The following is a 14,202-nucleotide window of genomic DNA, read 5'->3' on the forward strand; positions in this document are numbered from 1 at the left end:
ACAATTTCCTTTTATTTCTTTGATGCCCTTTTTCTTAAGTCAGAAAACTGTAATTATGAGCATACAATTTCTACACATCTATATCTGCGGAGCATTTTCTATATCTATAGAACCACAATTCTAATCTTCTAAGTTCCTTCCTCGTAAGCAAATCTAAGCCCCTGAGAGTTTTCATTGTTTGTCCTTAGAACCCTTTTATTTTTGTCTTTATCTTGATAAGGTAAACAAAACCAGTCATACTTAATCTAAAAGTACACTAGCGATTTATGTAACAAAAATATACAAAAGCCATAATAGGTCATGCTGAAAGTCCACCTTGCTCACTGTCTTCTAACAGTGACCAAAAAGCTTCTTAGATGCTTTCAGCAAATAGAGGGTGCTGTTGGGGTGATCTGCCTGCAGTTCTCCTTCAGTTTCTGCCTTCATGTTTTTCACCCCAATGCATTCCATCCCCCTCTTCTTTTTTCTTCCATTTCCACCCAATAGTCACTTAATTTCTCCCTAATGTGCTTTCCTTCATTCCACCCCCTTCATCCCCTGCAAACTTCCTTTCTTCTAGTTAATTTAAAACCAAAAAATGTGACTCAAATGTTCACAAATTTTATTTTGGATCCTTGATATATCAATGTTTTCAGGTCTTCAAACATCTAGGAGAGCAATTTCCAGTTTTTCACAAGGCTCTAAAAACAGCCTAAGCACCGCAATAAGTAAAAGATGCAGACTGTTTATACATAAATACAAGCACTGAACATCTGATTTTACAAACATATATTGTGTGCATTGGAAAGCCAGACATGATGCATCTACATCCAAAAATCAAGACATTTCACTAAGTGGTAAGAAGAACAGATTTAAAGCAGTGCTAAGCAGATCCTGGAGGCCAGCTCAAACAAGCCAGGTGTATCAAAAGGACTACTAGGCACAAAGGTGTTCTTTCAGACTAGATCAGAGCTCAGTCCCCTCCGATTGTGGGTAATCTGGAAACAGATATGCCATTTAGAAAGACTGTTCTTTGAGATGTTACTGACATGTACATTCAGAGTGTGACTACATCTACACTGTAATCTGGGTTTATTTTTAATGCTAGCAGTATCCAGGATGGCATGCCTTCCATTGGAAAGGATCATTTGGCTATTTAAGTAACTGTGTGTTTTCCTTTCAATCAAAAACTCACAAATTCTATATGGACTACAAAGGGAAAAGCTGCAAGGATGTGTTGTGAAAGTACATACAACCAATAAGACTTTAAAAGAACAGTCACAGGTAAATAACTAGTTTTTCCTCTTTTGAGTGCCTGCCATGGGGGAGGAGGAAGAGCTCTTGTCACACAACCAATGAGGGTGTCACAACGCACCCTTCCTTCAGGTATTTATATGCATTGATGAGGTCTCTCCCAAGCCTTCTCTTCTCCAGGCTAAACAGTCCCAGCTATCTCAGCCTTTCCTCATATGAAGGACTCCCTCAATCATCTTAGTAGCTGGACTCTCCAGCTGCTCCGTATCTCTATTGCACTGGGGAGCCCAGAACTGGACCCAGCACTCCAGGTGTGGTGGAGGTTTTCAAGACGTGACTGAACAGGGTGCTAAATAATCTCATCTAGGCTCTGTTTTCCACAAAAGGTTGGACCAGATGATCTTCCGAGATCCCTTCCAACCTGAGCGGTTCTATGAACCTGATGTCCACCAGGACCCCTCCAGGTCGAGGGAGGTGATTCTGCCCCTCTACTTCGCTCTTGTGAGACCACACCTGGAGTACTGTGTCCTGCTCTGGGGCCCCCAACATAAGGAAGACATGGACCTGTTAGAGTGAGTCTAGAAGAGGGCCACAAAGATCATCAGGGGGCTGGAGCACCCCTCCTATGAAGACAGGCTGAGAGAGTTGGGGCTCTTCAGCCTGGAGAAGAGAAGGCTCCGGGGAGACCTTCTAGCAGCCTCCCAGTACCTAAAGGGGGCCTACAGGAAAGCGGGAGAGGAACTTTTGACACAGGCATGAAGTGATAGGATGAGGGGGAATGGTTTTAAACTGAAAGAGGGTAGATTTAGATTAGATATTAGGAAGAAATTCTTTACTGTGAGGGTGGTGAGACACTGGAACAGGTTGCCCAGAGAAGTCGTGGATTGGAAGTATTCAAGGCCAGGTTGGATGGGGCTTTGAGCAACCTGGTCTAGTGGAAAGGTGACCCTACCCATGGCAGGGGGGTTGGAACTAGATGATCTTTAAGGTCCCTCCCAACCCAAACCATTCTATGATTCTATGATAAACCAGGTGATTTCTTCCTGACCCATAACTTTGCACTTGAAAGGCACTCTATCTTTTTAGACAAAGAATTGACCTTCACTAAGCTACTAAAGCGAATGTGTCCCTGTTTTGCTCAACTACAACTGAACATTCCTTTTCATGATGTCATCTCAGGGACAAACAAGATACATACAAACACAATGTAACAGATGTGCCTCAAAGGAAAGAGAATTAGTACAACAGCTCTAATTTTTAAAGACTATTTTCCTTTTAGAAAACATAACGGAAACACAGCAAATTACTTGCTGACAACTAAAAGAAATATAAATTAAAGTATTAAACCAATTACACAAACCTCTAGTCAGTCCTGTTTCTCAGCTACAAAGCTTTTCAAAAGCATGCAAATAATTGAAAAACCGATAATATAGATGTCCTGAAATTATTTCAGGATTTGTAGAGGATTATATCATAAGTAACATCACCAGAAAAGACAAAAATAAAGGGAGTGAAAACTATAACTGAGACTATAACTGATACCACTGATATGAGAAACGATAAATAGTAGAAAGGCAACATAATTTGCAAAAATATGGTGACAAATAGGCCATGCATTCTGAGTCATCCTGAAGATGAGCAAATAACAATTCCTTTATAAACACAATCATGGGCATAGTCCATTACTTATGACAGCTCCAGCGATAAAAAGAATATAGTATTCTATTTATACAGGCTGTTGATGAAGAACTTCATGCACATGTTAAATAGTATGGCTTAAAAGAATAATAGAGGTTGATGAAAAACCTATATCCTTACTCTTTTTATTCTTCACAGTCTTTGCATCTTCTGCCTAGTACAGAAAATATTAACAATATCTATTTGTGGCAGGGTATCTTTAAGCAAGCAGACAACTGACAGCCTAACTGTAACCATAAAAAACACCTAAATACTAGCCAAAATATATCTGAGTCTGAAAACCACAGCATCTTCATCTTCCTAACTTGAATCTTGCATAAGCATTCTCATTCTAAAAAAATTAAATCTAAATCCTTTTTTACTATAGTCCTACCTAGACTGAATTGTCATTCCTTCTTTACCCCTTGCATGGCACACTTTCCCATTCTAGAATTGCCATTCAATTGGTAATAAGGACTCTCAAGACTTAGATCTCCCAGATTTGAGACCAATGACCTTAGTCTGAAACTAATGACTAGAGTGGAAAGACTCCCTTTGGAACAGGCAGCAAAAATGAGCCTAAACTCCACTCTCTCTTTCACAATTGAAGAGACCAGAGGTAACAGCTTCTTGTTGCTCTTTTCCTTCAGAAGTCTGTAAAAAATTCTGAAAAAAGAATTCTTCATTCCAAATTTTCTCTCGGTATCTCCTAATCCTATACAAAAATAGGCACCTTCTTGGAAGGGCAGGTGTCATACTTTCTTTGGAAAACACTGTAAAAAGCTCTCCCTGTGAAAGCTTTTTCACCACTCGATTGTTTCTTAAATTAGTGGTCTCAATAGCTAGTGGAACTGAGGCAGAAATAGAGAAATATTAGTTAGGAGTAGATTAATTTCCTGTTTCCATGTGTTTATGAGAACTCCAGAAGTTGTGAATATACTTAACAAGAAAAGACAAATCCTGAAAGAAGTCTGGAGAATCTGCAGCAGTATCAGCTAAATCATACAACAAATTGATATTCACACCATGTCATTCATTTCAAAAATTCATCCAAAGCAAAACAGAATGGGTGTTCCCTTCAGGAAAGAAATCTATCTCCTCTGTAGGAATCCTTTTGTTTGAGGAGAAAAGGAATGAATATTTTGGGCACAGATGTGAATCTAGTTTAAGCAATCAGACAGAAGTGATTTCCAGTATTCACCTGTCCCCTGCTTTTATCATTTTCTATTGAAGCATTCCAAAACTCTAAAAAGCACAAGAAAGAGAAACTAGTCTTATGGAAGCAGTTGATGAATACCTCTCAAGGATTCTGTCAAACAGGCATTTAATAAAGACAGCAATGGTGATAGAAAATAGGCCATAGTGTATCTTCTTTACAGCACCTTCTAATCCTTTTGTAGCTATTTATAGAAATCACGGATTAAAAGAAGTGTAGAGCAGGCCACCTGGGAATCAACTGGGTGCCATCAAGCTTTTCCTCATTGAAGGCACCTATGTTTCTAAGGAGTCCTGAAATGACATCTAAGCTTTCAGAATATTGAGAAATTGAAGGAGGAGAAAAAAAACCCAAAATTCATCTTTTCTCACCAGGGAAACTGTTGCTCTTCATCAGCAAATCTGCCATCGCTGCTGACACTTCTGTTGAAATATATGAATGCAGAAAACATTTTAGAAGTTTCATTTCTATAGCAATCACAATAGATGGCAAGGCACAATGGCTGGATGAAGATGTAAACAAAACTTAGCTTCTTTATGATTGTCAGAAATTGCTCCTTGCTTTCCTGAGACAACATGTCAATAAATTCAATCTGCTTCAATTAACATACCTATTCTATTATAACTAGACGGTGATCTGAAAAACAGAATTGCAAACAAATTGCAAATACCTCTTCCCCTCAAGAGGTCCTTTTCTCTTTTTTTCCCCCAGTATCTTTATAAAGCAGCAGTGATTTCATTAGCGCTGTTCATTCTTTTCATCAGCCCTTGAGAGAACAAAAGAATTTGAGATGGAAAGTGAGCAAGTCTCTCACTGGAATAAAATACTTCCCTTCTGTTCTCTTTGAAATAAACGTAATAGCATTAATGGCAGGAATCTGCCATGCTATTTTGGCATGCTCTACAGTTTCATCATTATCAGAAGCAGAGCTTTACTAGAAAAGTTATTTTGTTACATATATAGGAACTGTGGGGAAAAGGGAGTAGAGTCTCATGCACCTTCTCCTGTACGAAGTGTACTATTTCTATAATCCTCTCAATTCCTGCAAGGGTTTTAAATCACTGGGATACAGAATTGAGGCTGACACAACTGCTTCACATGGAGAATGACAAGACTCCAGGTAATAAAAGTTTTCACATTCCTTTGAGCCTTCATCCTATTATTCCTGAATACAATGTACTTTAAATAGAAAATATCTTTTAATTTCATACAAGAAGCCTCAAGTATTTATGACATAGAAGCAGATGCAATCTAATCATAGCAATCATATAGTACCTGTAAACATGTCCTACTGAGAAAGAATTCCAAAACTCTGTTATTCCAATGACCCCTCTATGGGCCATACATGGCCTTTTATATACAACTCCTATCAAGACCAAACTCAACGAACTATACTGAAGGATAGGTTTGTGATACCTTTCAACCACCTTGTCAGATGAAGAATGACATGTCTGAACTCAGAAAAGGATATAGATGAATGTCTGCCTGACTTGCATAGTATCATATGCAAATACTGAACCAATGTGTTTACCAGCATAAGTCTTAGCAATGAGTTAGAATGTATGAGAGCAGCTGAGATTACCTAGAGCCATTCCCTCATACGATGGCATGAACTGCTTGGGCCGATATAGATGAGGGATCTTTGTCCTTTACTAAAGGGAAAGCATGTTGTATTATTTTTGTGCATACTGCAGCACTGCAGGTATGTCTGGTACTCTAAGCCGTATGAGCACCTAAATGTTGTTAGTGATCCTTGGTGCAAGGGTATAAAGCAGCACAGGCAGCACTGGCAAAAATCATCTCTGTCTCAAGTACACAGAAAGCATGCACAACCCACAGGAGAAGGTAAAGATGCACCATTCAAAAATACAGATCTTGCATTCAACAATGTTACTCTTCTATTTTGGAGAAAAGTAGTCCAAACAAGATTGGAAAACATTTATCTTAAGGCCAGTAATTTGAAATATAATTTAAGTGATGGGTGAGACTCAACTACCTCTAGTATTATTCTCCCTAGTTCAAACATGGATATGACAAGCACATGCATTCACATTCCAACTTTTATGGTTAGAATCATTAGTATCTTAGCTATCATGTTAAGAATCAGAAAAATAAGTAACAGGTCATAAAGAAATTAAGCCAGCAGAGCTTATACAAAATGAACCTTGACAACCTATTCTTCAAATAAGCATAATGATGTTTAAAGAATATTAAGTTGAAAATATATAATTTTCCCCTTTCAACTTTTTGTATTTTCTAAAACTCCTCTTACATGGAGAAACCAAACTGAAAATGTCCTATAAGACTTCATGTTGCAACAAGCAATCTTTTCGCTAATAGTTTTTTTTTTTTTTGCCTGTTCCTAAGAATATTTCAGTAGAGAAGCCCGTCATTCTCAAAAAATATCACGGTAATCAAAGTAAATCATGACATTCTGTGGTCCAGGCTACCAGAAAACTCAATGATTATGGTACACAATGCCCTATGAATGAGTGATTGTGAAAAGCACCAGTAACAAAAACCCAAAATCAAAAACTTGCAGAGCTCCCAAGCTTAGAAAGGAGAAGCATATACTTTTGAACAGATAGTAAGGATGTATAATGGGTTAACTGTTCAATCATACCTGCAAGTTTCAAAGTTATGACTCAGATGGAAGGTCATTCTGTCCAATTAGTAAAAGTATCAACTGACCCTTTCTTATTTGAGACACTTGGATACCATTAACTAACTATCTGTTTCAATTGCAACACTAAAGTACTTCACACCACACCTTTACTAAATTAAAGTCAAATTACAGTAACTTATGTAGTATGATAATCCACAGAGTCTTTACCTAAAAAGTCTTTTGGGTCACATTTTAATGTGAGAAAATGATCTTGCACTGAAGCAGTCTCCTTGGTGCTTTAGTTTCCTTCACCCACAATTTTTTTCATCGCTGGGCTTATTTTCTCATTTTCCCTCCCTCCATACTCATGAAACTCTTTCTTTGCTCCCACAAGCCTCCAGTTTTTCAGAATCTGTCTCTTTTTTTTTTTTTTTTTTAAATCCTGCTTTCAGTTTAGTATAAAAGAGTGCTACAATAGCTCTGCTATTTATCATTTGCTGTAACAGCCTCAATGGACAAGATCCTCTAAACCATTCAGTACTATCACCAAGTTAGTAAACGAAAGGTGTTTCACTTTATAAAATTAAGAACATACTCCTTAATATCAAAGGTGCTTAAGAATATCCAGGGAAATAATTTTTCAATAAGCATGAAAACATGCTAGAAAGAAGATATCTACTGGCAAACGTTTATATTTAATAGTGATCAAGTGTTTCTAGGATGTGTGTTGAAAATAAACTGTTATTCATTCTTTGTCATAGAGATTGTTAGATCTGTCAATGTTACTAGCACAAAACGGTTGCTTCTTCAACTACTAACACAGCAACTGATACACCTACTGAACATAGTGCCACAGACTATTCCTCCCTGTGCAAGAATTCAGACCTGAATCAAAAGAAAAAAAAAATACTTAATTGTGAATTACAGAATGGATGTAATGATCTACGTTCAGTAAAAACAGACTGCACGCATATAAGTCTCATTAATCTCTTACATCTGTTTGGTCATCAAAAAAAAAAAAAAGAACTAAAAAAAAATTCAGAGCCACAAAAAAAATTCTGCCTCTATTGCCAATGAGTTTAAGCCTGTTTTTTGTGTATGATCACGTATCTCCCCAATACCAGAACAGAAAACACATCTCTACTCATCTGTGGAGCTAAGGGAAGAATGTATAGCACCTTAAAACAACAGGCTTGAACTGTAAAAGCAAGCACATGGAATTTAAACTTGAGTATTCTATATGCAATTATTAGAAGACTTAGTTTTGAAACGTTAATGATCAAACAAAATAGAAGTTATTTCATATCAAGCAACTTCCTACCAACAATTTTTAGACAAATTAGTCTTTTGAGTGTAGAAAATTCCTAAGAATAGAAGTGTAAAGATTTTTTTTCCTAAGAATCTAAACATGTTTTGTTTTAATGCGTAAATAGTGCTACCTTCAAAATTCCATCAATTTTAAACATTTTGATACTTGCACAATTGAATATCTAGGAAGAGGGTTGTGTGGAAGGTGCACATTACCATACTTTAGCAATACCGACCTTTCTCCTCTCAGTTGAAATAAAAATTTTCCTGCTGTCCCTTTTAGGAAGTCTTCCCTCTCCAATCTGCTGATACGCTCATTACAAATTAATAGTCTACTTTCAGCATTAAATGGTGTGTACGACCTTTGCTCTGCTAAGCAGTTATTATCACTTCTGCAAAGATTATTCATCATAGCTGGTTCTTCAGAATTTAGCTTCTCTTCATCTGAAATAGCCAAATAGAATACATTTTGTAGAAGTGTTCCTACACAATAAATACACGCGACAGAGCTCAAAATGAATTACTGTTTGTCATGTTATATTATCAAAATTTGCTTGTACCAATTTAAAAGGTAAGAAAGCTTAAAACTATTTAGAGCAAAGTAGTCAAAGTCTTCTTATGAACATCATTTCTTAAAGTCTTTTGGTTTTGTGTTTTAACATTTTAATCTTTCATCTATTGTTTTTTTATTTCCCTTTTACGGATAGGTGGATTGTACCTTGTGAAAGAAGTGATTACATTTCAGGATCTGAATATTATGAAGGAACTCAAGCAAAAGGTAGCTGTTAATCCTGCACCTTGGTACGTACATGTGATAAGAACCTGCACAAAAAACTTATGTAAACGTTCGCATGATCCCCAAAGGGAAGAAGCAGCAAACTCAGGCTATAACTACATTAGCTTCTCAACTTCTCCAGTTAGTAACATCAACTTATTAAGGCTAATGGATTAAACTACATATACAGGTACATGATGTAAATATATATTTATAGAATATGTACATAATAATGAAGTAAAGTTTAGTACTTTTTGTATAAGATTTATTTTGTGATAAGGTAAAAAGTGAGATATTCAGTTTATCATGTAAAGTAACAATCCCAGGCAATGTAAGAATTGTCATTATTACAAATGAGTCTTCATTAAAGACAAAGTTCCAGCACATTTTGTTATGAGCCAGTGTGCTGGAAACCAAGATGTCAAGTCATTTCCCATCTGCAAGAAAATTACTTTTAAATCCCATGTTTAGCGACCTTTATTAAGTCTCCACTAATGAAACTCTTAACAACAAATATAATATAGTTAGAGGCCTGTCAAGACATATCATTCCCTTTTACTCCTCCTTTTATGCTCAATAATCCATCATGGAATCTCCTTAGATGATGCCATCTCATTATGTCTTTAATCACTTCATAATGTTAATTTTACCCATTGAAGAAAACTTTCAGTAAAAATTTCATTACTTCAAAACCTATATGAAAAAAAAGGCACCTGAGTAGCTTTCAACTCACTTTCAGAAGTGAAAGCCAGTATCATTTTTGGAAATCACATTTTCAAAACTGCCTTAAAGCTATTTAAATATTTTTAAAATTCAATCTCAAAGGACATGCAGGTCCTTTAATATAACATAACAATTCATGTAATTAATAATATTGAAACCCATCATGCAGTTATTTTTCTAGAAAATAATATGCATCAAAATATTCTTACTCTGATCAGGAGGAACCATTTTAGCAGAAAGGAAATTTCCCTGGGAAGTTCTTCCAAATAAGCGTGCCCGAGCACTGCTGACTTTTCTAATCTGTGCAGCATTGGCAGGAGGCTTTGGAAGGTAAATGGAAGAATCTTCATCTTTTGCAAAAGTGACTAGTGGTTTCTGTGACAAAGATAAAGAAGATGTCTTAATAAAAGTACAGATAATTTCATTTTCTTATAAGCAAAAATTTAAAAAAAATAGAAAACCCAGCACTTTATACAAAGGGTTAAGTTTAGAATAGATAAAAGTTACATAGGTTTGCTCATTAAGAAATTTTCATTTTCATATCCAGAATCTAATTATACCATTCCACTGAACGAGCCAGATATCTATACCACTATCACCACAGAAAGCCATTTAAAAGCAAACATTCAGGGGTGCAGAAAACAAACAAAAACTAGTCTGAGTAGAGCAACTGAAACTCAGAATTATTTATTTCCCTCATAAATACTTGTTTAACATCATCTGCAGTATGCTTATTCGTCAAAAAAAACGTTGTGCCAAAGACCTGCGCTAACAATTCTAGAGGCGCATCTATTCTTTATGATTTGTTTCTGAGCACTAAAGTAGAATTTCCAAAACACTTCAAATGTGTTCATATCATATGTACCACTTCCTATCACACTGAGACAGATCATGCAGACCCAGAAACATGCAAGTTCTACTTTTATTTATGTCAGTATCTTGCGTCTTAGAGGATGTGAGCAACCCCCTGAACCTCTGGTACAAAACACTTGTTGTGCCCTACATTAAACGCATTGCCCTCTAAGATCAAGGTTCTCTACCAATTTCCTTACAATAAAGAATCCACTAGAAAGTCTCCAGTCCAATTCTTCACAGCTCTCCCTGCTATTAGTTGAAGATAGCCAAAAGATGAGACCCACTCCCCACAACCACCATGACTAATACAAGATCTACATTTACAGTGTACTAACTTACCTCCATTGGTAAAGCAGAAAAGGTAGTTTTTGCATTGGTCTTAACAGCAGTTTTCTCTAGTTTTTTTTCCATTATCCAAACATAAATGAAAACTTAACAGCAGTATTTTAATCCAACTGCAGATATATTTGATCTAAATATAAGTATGGCCAGAATTTTTTAATTTAAATACATTACCTTATCAAAATTACTGAAGTATAACAGTTCTTGGATGTTTTTTTCTCCCACTAATTTCCTAAAGAATGCTCCATTGAGATTACTGTCTTGAAGAAACAATATATAGAACAAGCATACTTAACTGTTTCAGCATGCTCTGTTCTCTCAGGTATTAAACAAATGATCATGACTTAATCTTATATTTAAAGACTAAATATAAAAAACACGAAAGAGCAGATACACTCATAAATTGAAACAATTCAAAATTTTCACAGAGGGGAAAAAGGAGTTCTTACAAGTACCTCTATCTGTTTTTTAAATAAACTACAATCATTACATTTTATAGATGCGTAAGTCAAATAGAAAGCACAATCAGCCTAGTTACTTTCAAGTTACTGATCACAGAACCACAGAATGGTTGAGGTTGGAAGGGACCTCTGGAGGTCATTTTGCCCAACCCCCATGCTCAAGTAGGGCCACCTACGGACAGTTGCCCAGGACCATGTCCAGGCAGCTTTTGAAGATCTCCAAGGATGGAGACTCCACAACCTCTCTGGGCAGCCTGTGCCAGGGCTTCATCACCCTCACAGGGCAAAAGGTGTTTCCTGAAGTTCAGATGGAACCTCCTGTGTTTCAGTCTGTGCCCATTGCCTCTCATCCCATCACTGAGAAGAGCCTTGCCCCACCCTCTTTGCACCCTCCCTTCAGGTATTTATATACATGGATAAGATCCCCGCTGAGCCTTTTCTTTTCCAGGCTGCATGGTCCCAGCTCTCTCATCAGCCTTGCTCCAGTCCCTTCATCATTGTAGTGGCCCTTCATTAGACTCTCTCCAGTTGCTCCATGTCTCTCTTATACTGGGGAGCCCAGAACTGGGCCCAGCACCCCAGGTATGGCCTTACCAGTGCTGAGTAGAGGGGAAGGATCACCTCCCTCAACCTGCTGGCAACACGCCTCCTAATGCAGCCCAGAATACCATTAGCCACCTTCTTAGTAGCAAGGGCACATGGCTGACTCGTGTTGATGCTCATGACCTTTTTCTATTTTAGTAATCTTACACAAGAAAGCTGCCTCAAGTATACGTCTTCTGATTCTTGTTAATGTCACTTAGAATTATAATGCAATACAGCAATATTTAAATAGTTTAAATTATTTTCAGGTTTCTTTCGGGGAAAAAAATGGCAAAACCAACTTTGTAAGTCTCAGACTAACATTACAACAGACTTCGATTTCTCCCCAACCTATTTAAACCACATCTTTTCCTAACACTACTGATACACATACTTTTATGTCAGTATTGCATGAGTTATTTCCAGAGTACTCACATGATCCAGTGGTCTAAGACGAACACCAGACACTGGTCTTGATTCAGCCAAATCAAAACTGGATGCGTGAAGACTAGTATGAAGAAATTAAACATAACATGAATAAAGCAGACCCAATGTTTTGCGGTGTTGGGTTTTTTTAATTGCATGCTTCTTCCCTTTGCCAATGAATATGGGGGAAAGGAGAAAGAAAGCAAGAGTGACAGAGTACTTTTACACTATCACTCTTCTTCCATGAATGCTATTTAACTTTGATATCTGGGTATTCAGCAGCATCAAGGGAGAAGAAGTACAAGATCACCCCCACACCTGCCATGATACAGTTTATTTCATACACATCTATAACAGTTCTCTAATATAAGCCTAAATTCAGGCACAAACCCAACTGCGGTTAGTGTCCAAGCTATCTGACACAAGGTGCGGAACACTGCAGGGCAGGAAACCGAAGTTTGTGCAGGCATGAGCATGCTCCTGCCTGTACGCAGGAGAAGCACAGACAGAAGAAGCATGGATGTCAACCAGAATGACCTCATTACCTGGTCACCAACAAACAGCCAAGTCACTCTCAGGCTCCCGCCTTCTGTAGGGGCACAACTCTACGCAGCAAGGAATATCAGATACGTACAGTGCCTGAAGTCATGCTGCCGTGAAAACAGCATGGACACTGTCTTACTCATATGGCCATTCAAACACGTTTCAGCATCTGCTCTGGTGTGCCTGACACCTAACATTACAAATACAGCTCATACCTCCTTCCTACAGTCATTACAGAATTGGCATATAAATAGAGCTAAAAAATTACTGGGAAAAATCGATGTAAAAAAACAAATATACAAATTTTTTTTCTCTTTTGTCACGATAGAGATCTATTGAGCTCTGTGAATTACGCTATGTAGCAAAACCCTACAAAGAAATAATTCTGAAGTAGTATAAATTTTGTTTAAAAATGAGCGTTTCAAACTTCAAGATCTACAATTTTATATTTAAAAATATCTGAGAAAGCTCTGAAAAAAGATCTAGCATACAGTTTATGCGGACACAAGCAAGCTTTCACAGTTTCTAGGGAAAAGTTGGAGACTATCTCAATTAAAAGCATACACTGTCTTAAGAAAAAGGTGAGTTACAGACCATTTTCCTATACTATTCTCCACATGCAAAATGAATGTAATGACTGCCTCTGGTAGCTCTAATCCACAGGAACTTCCTGGACATGTAGATTAACACCACCAGTAAGGATCATTAGAAGAAGGCAAAGGATGTGATTAGGAATACAGATTAACATAGGGGAAAAAAAAATCACCAGAAACATAATTACAGAATCAAATCTCTTGCTGCTAAAGGATATCTGAAAAAATCTTAAAGCCACAGTACCTAAAAACTGAAGCGGGTCTATTTTGAGGAGCTCGTGAGGATCCAGATCCAAAAAGTTTCCTTTGATCCTCTGTAGGTGTAAACGGCCTCCGAGTTCTCAGTGTTCGTAGACCATTTCTGGCTTCATTTATAATCTCAGAAGTGGTCTTCTGCTTTGGCACTGAAAGCCTGTAGAATGGTTCTGCCTTTTCTGTATTTTCATTCTTTGCCAGTTGCATTCCCCTGCAAAGTAGTATGCTACTGTAATGTACTAAAAAAGGATACTATAACAAAATCCTACACATTGGTAAAGTAGTAGAAAATACGTCTCATTGATATTGCATTTCCCTCGCTATTTCTCAATTCTGTAGGACAATACTGAAGAGCAGAAAGCATCTGACACGGAGGACCTTTATTTTTTTAGAGGGAGTTAAAGTACACCACACTCAGTATCACAGTGCTCTCTGGGCCAAATGTGGTACTCTACAATACTACAGAAAATCTATTTCTTATCATCTGATTATTTATAAAACATCATAACCAAAACAGGAGTTCAATAATATGCTGTAAAGAGACACTTTCTTTCCAATGAACTTAGGACATACCCAATGTAAGTTATCGATCTTTCCCAGGGCAACTT

The 14,202-nt window shown here is 37.2% G+C and overlaps 1 protein-coding gene across 1 annotated transcript in view; it reads right to left on the reverse strand.

Annotated features, from left to right (window-relative positions):
• The window catches only part of ARMC2 (armadillo repeat containing 2), a 63,583-nt gene extending 49,782 nt beyond the window's left edge, over nt 1-13,801 (reverse strand). The window contains exons 1-5 of the mRNA XM_068411603.1: nt 13,584-13,801; nt 12,213-12,285; nt 9,747-9,912; nt 8,276-8,483; nt 4,498-4,548 (exon numbers count right to left, since the gene is read on the reverse strand). Of these exons, the coding sequence (XP_068267704.1) occupies nt 4,498-4,548; nt 8,276-8,483; nt 9,747-9,912; nt 12,213-12,285; nt 13,584-13,801 (716 nt within the window). The remainder of the gene's footprint in view (nt 1-4,497; nt 4,549-8,275; nt 8,484-9,746; nt 9,913-12,212; nt 12,286-13,583) is intronic.
• Between the last annotated feature and the right edge of the window lie 401 nt (nt 13,802-14,202).

Source organism: Nyctibius grandis, chromosome 1, assembly GCF_013368605.1.
Source record: "Nyctibius grandis isolate bNycGra1 chromosome 1, bNycGra1.pri, whole genome shotgun sequence".
Lineage (NCBI taxonomy): Eukaryota > Metazoa > Chordata > Aves > Nyctibiiformes > Nyctibiidae > Nyctibius > Nyctibius grandis.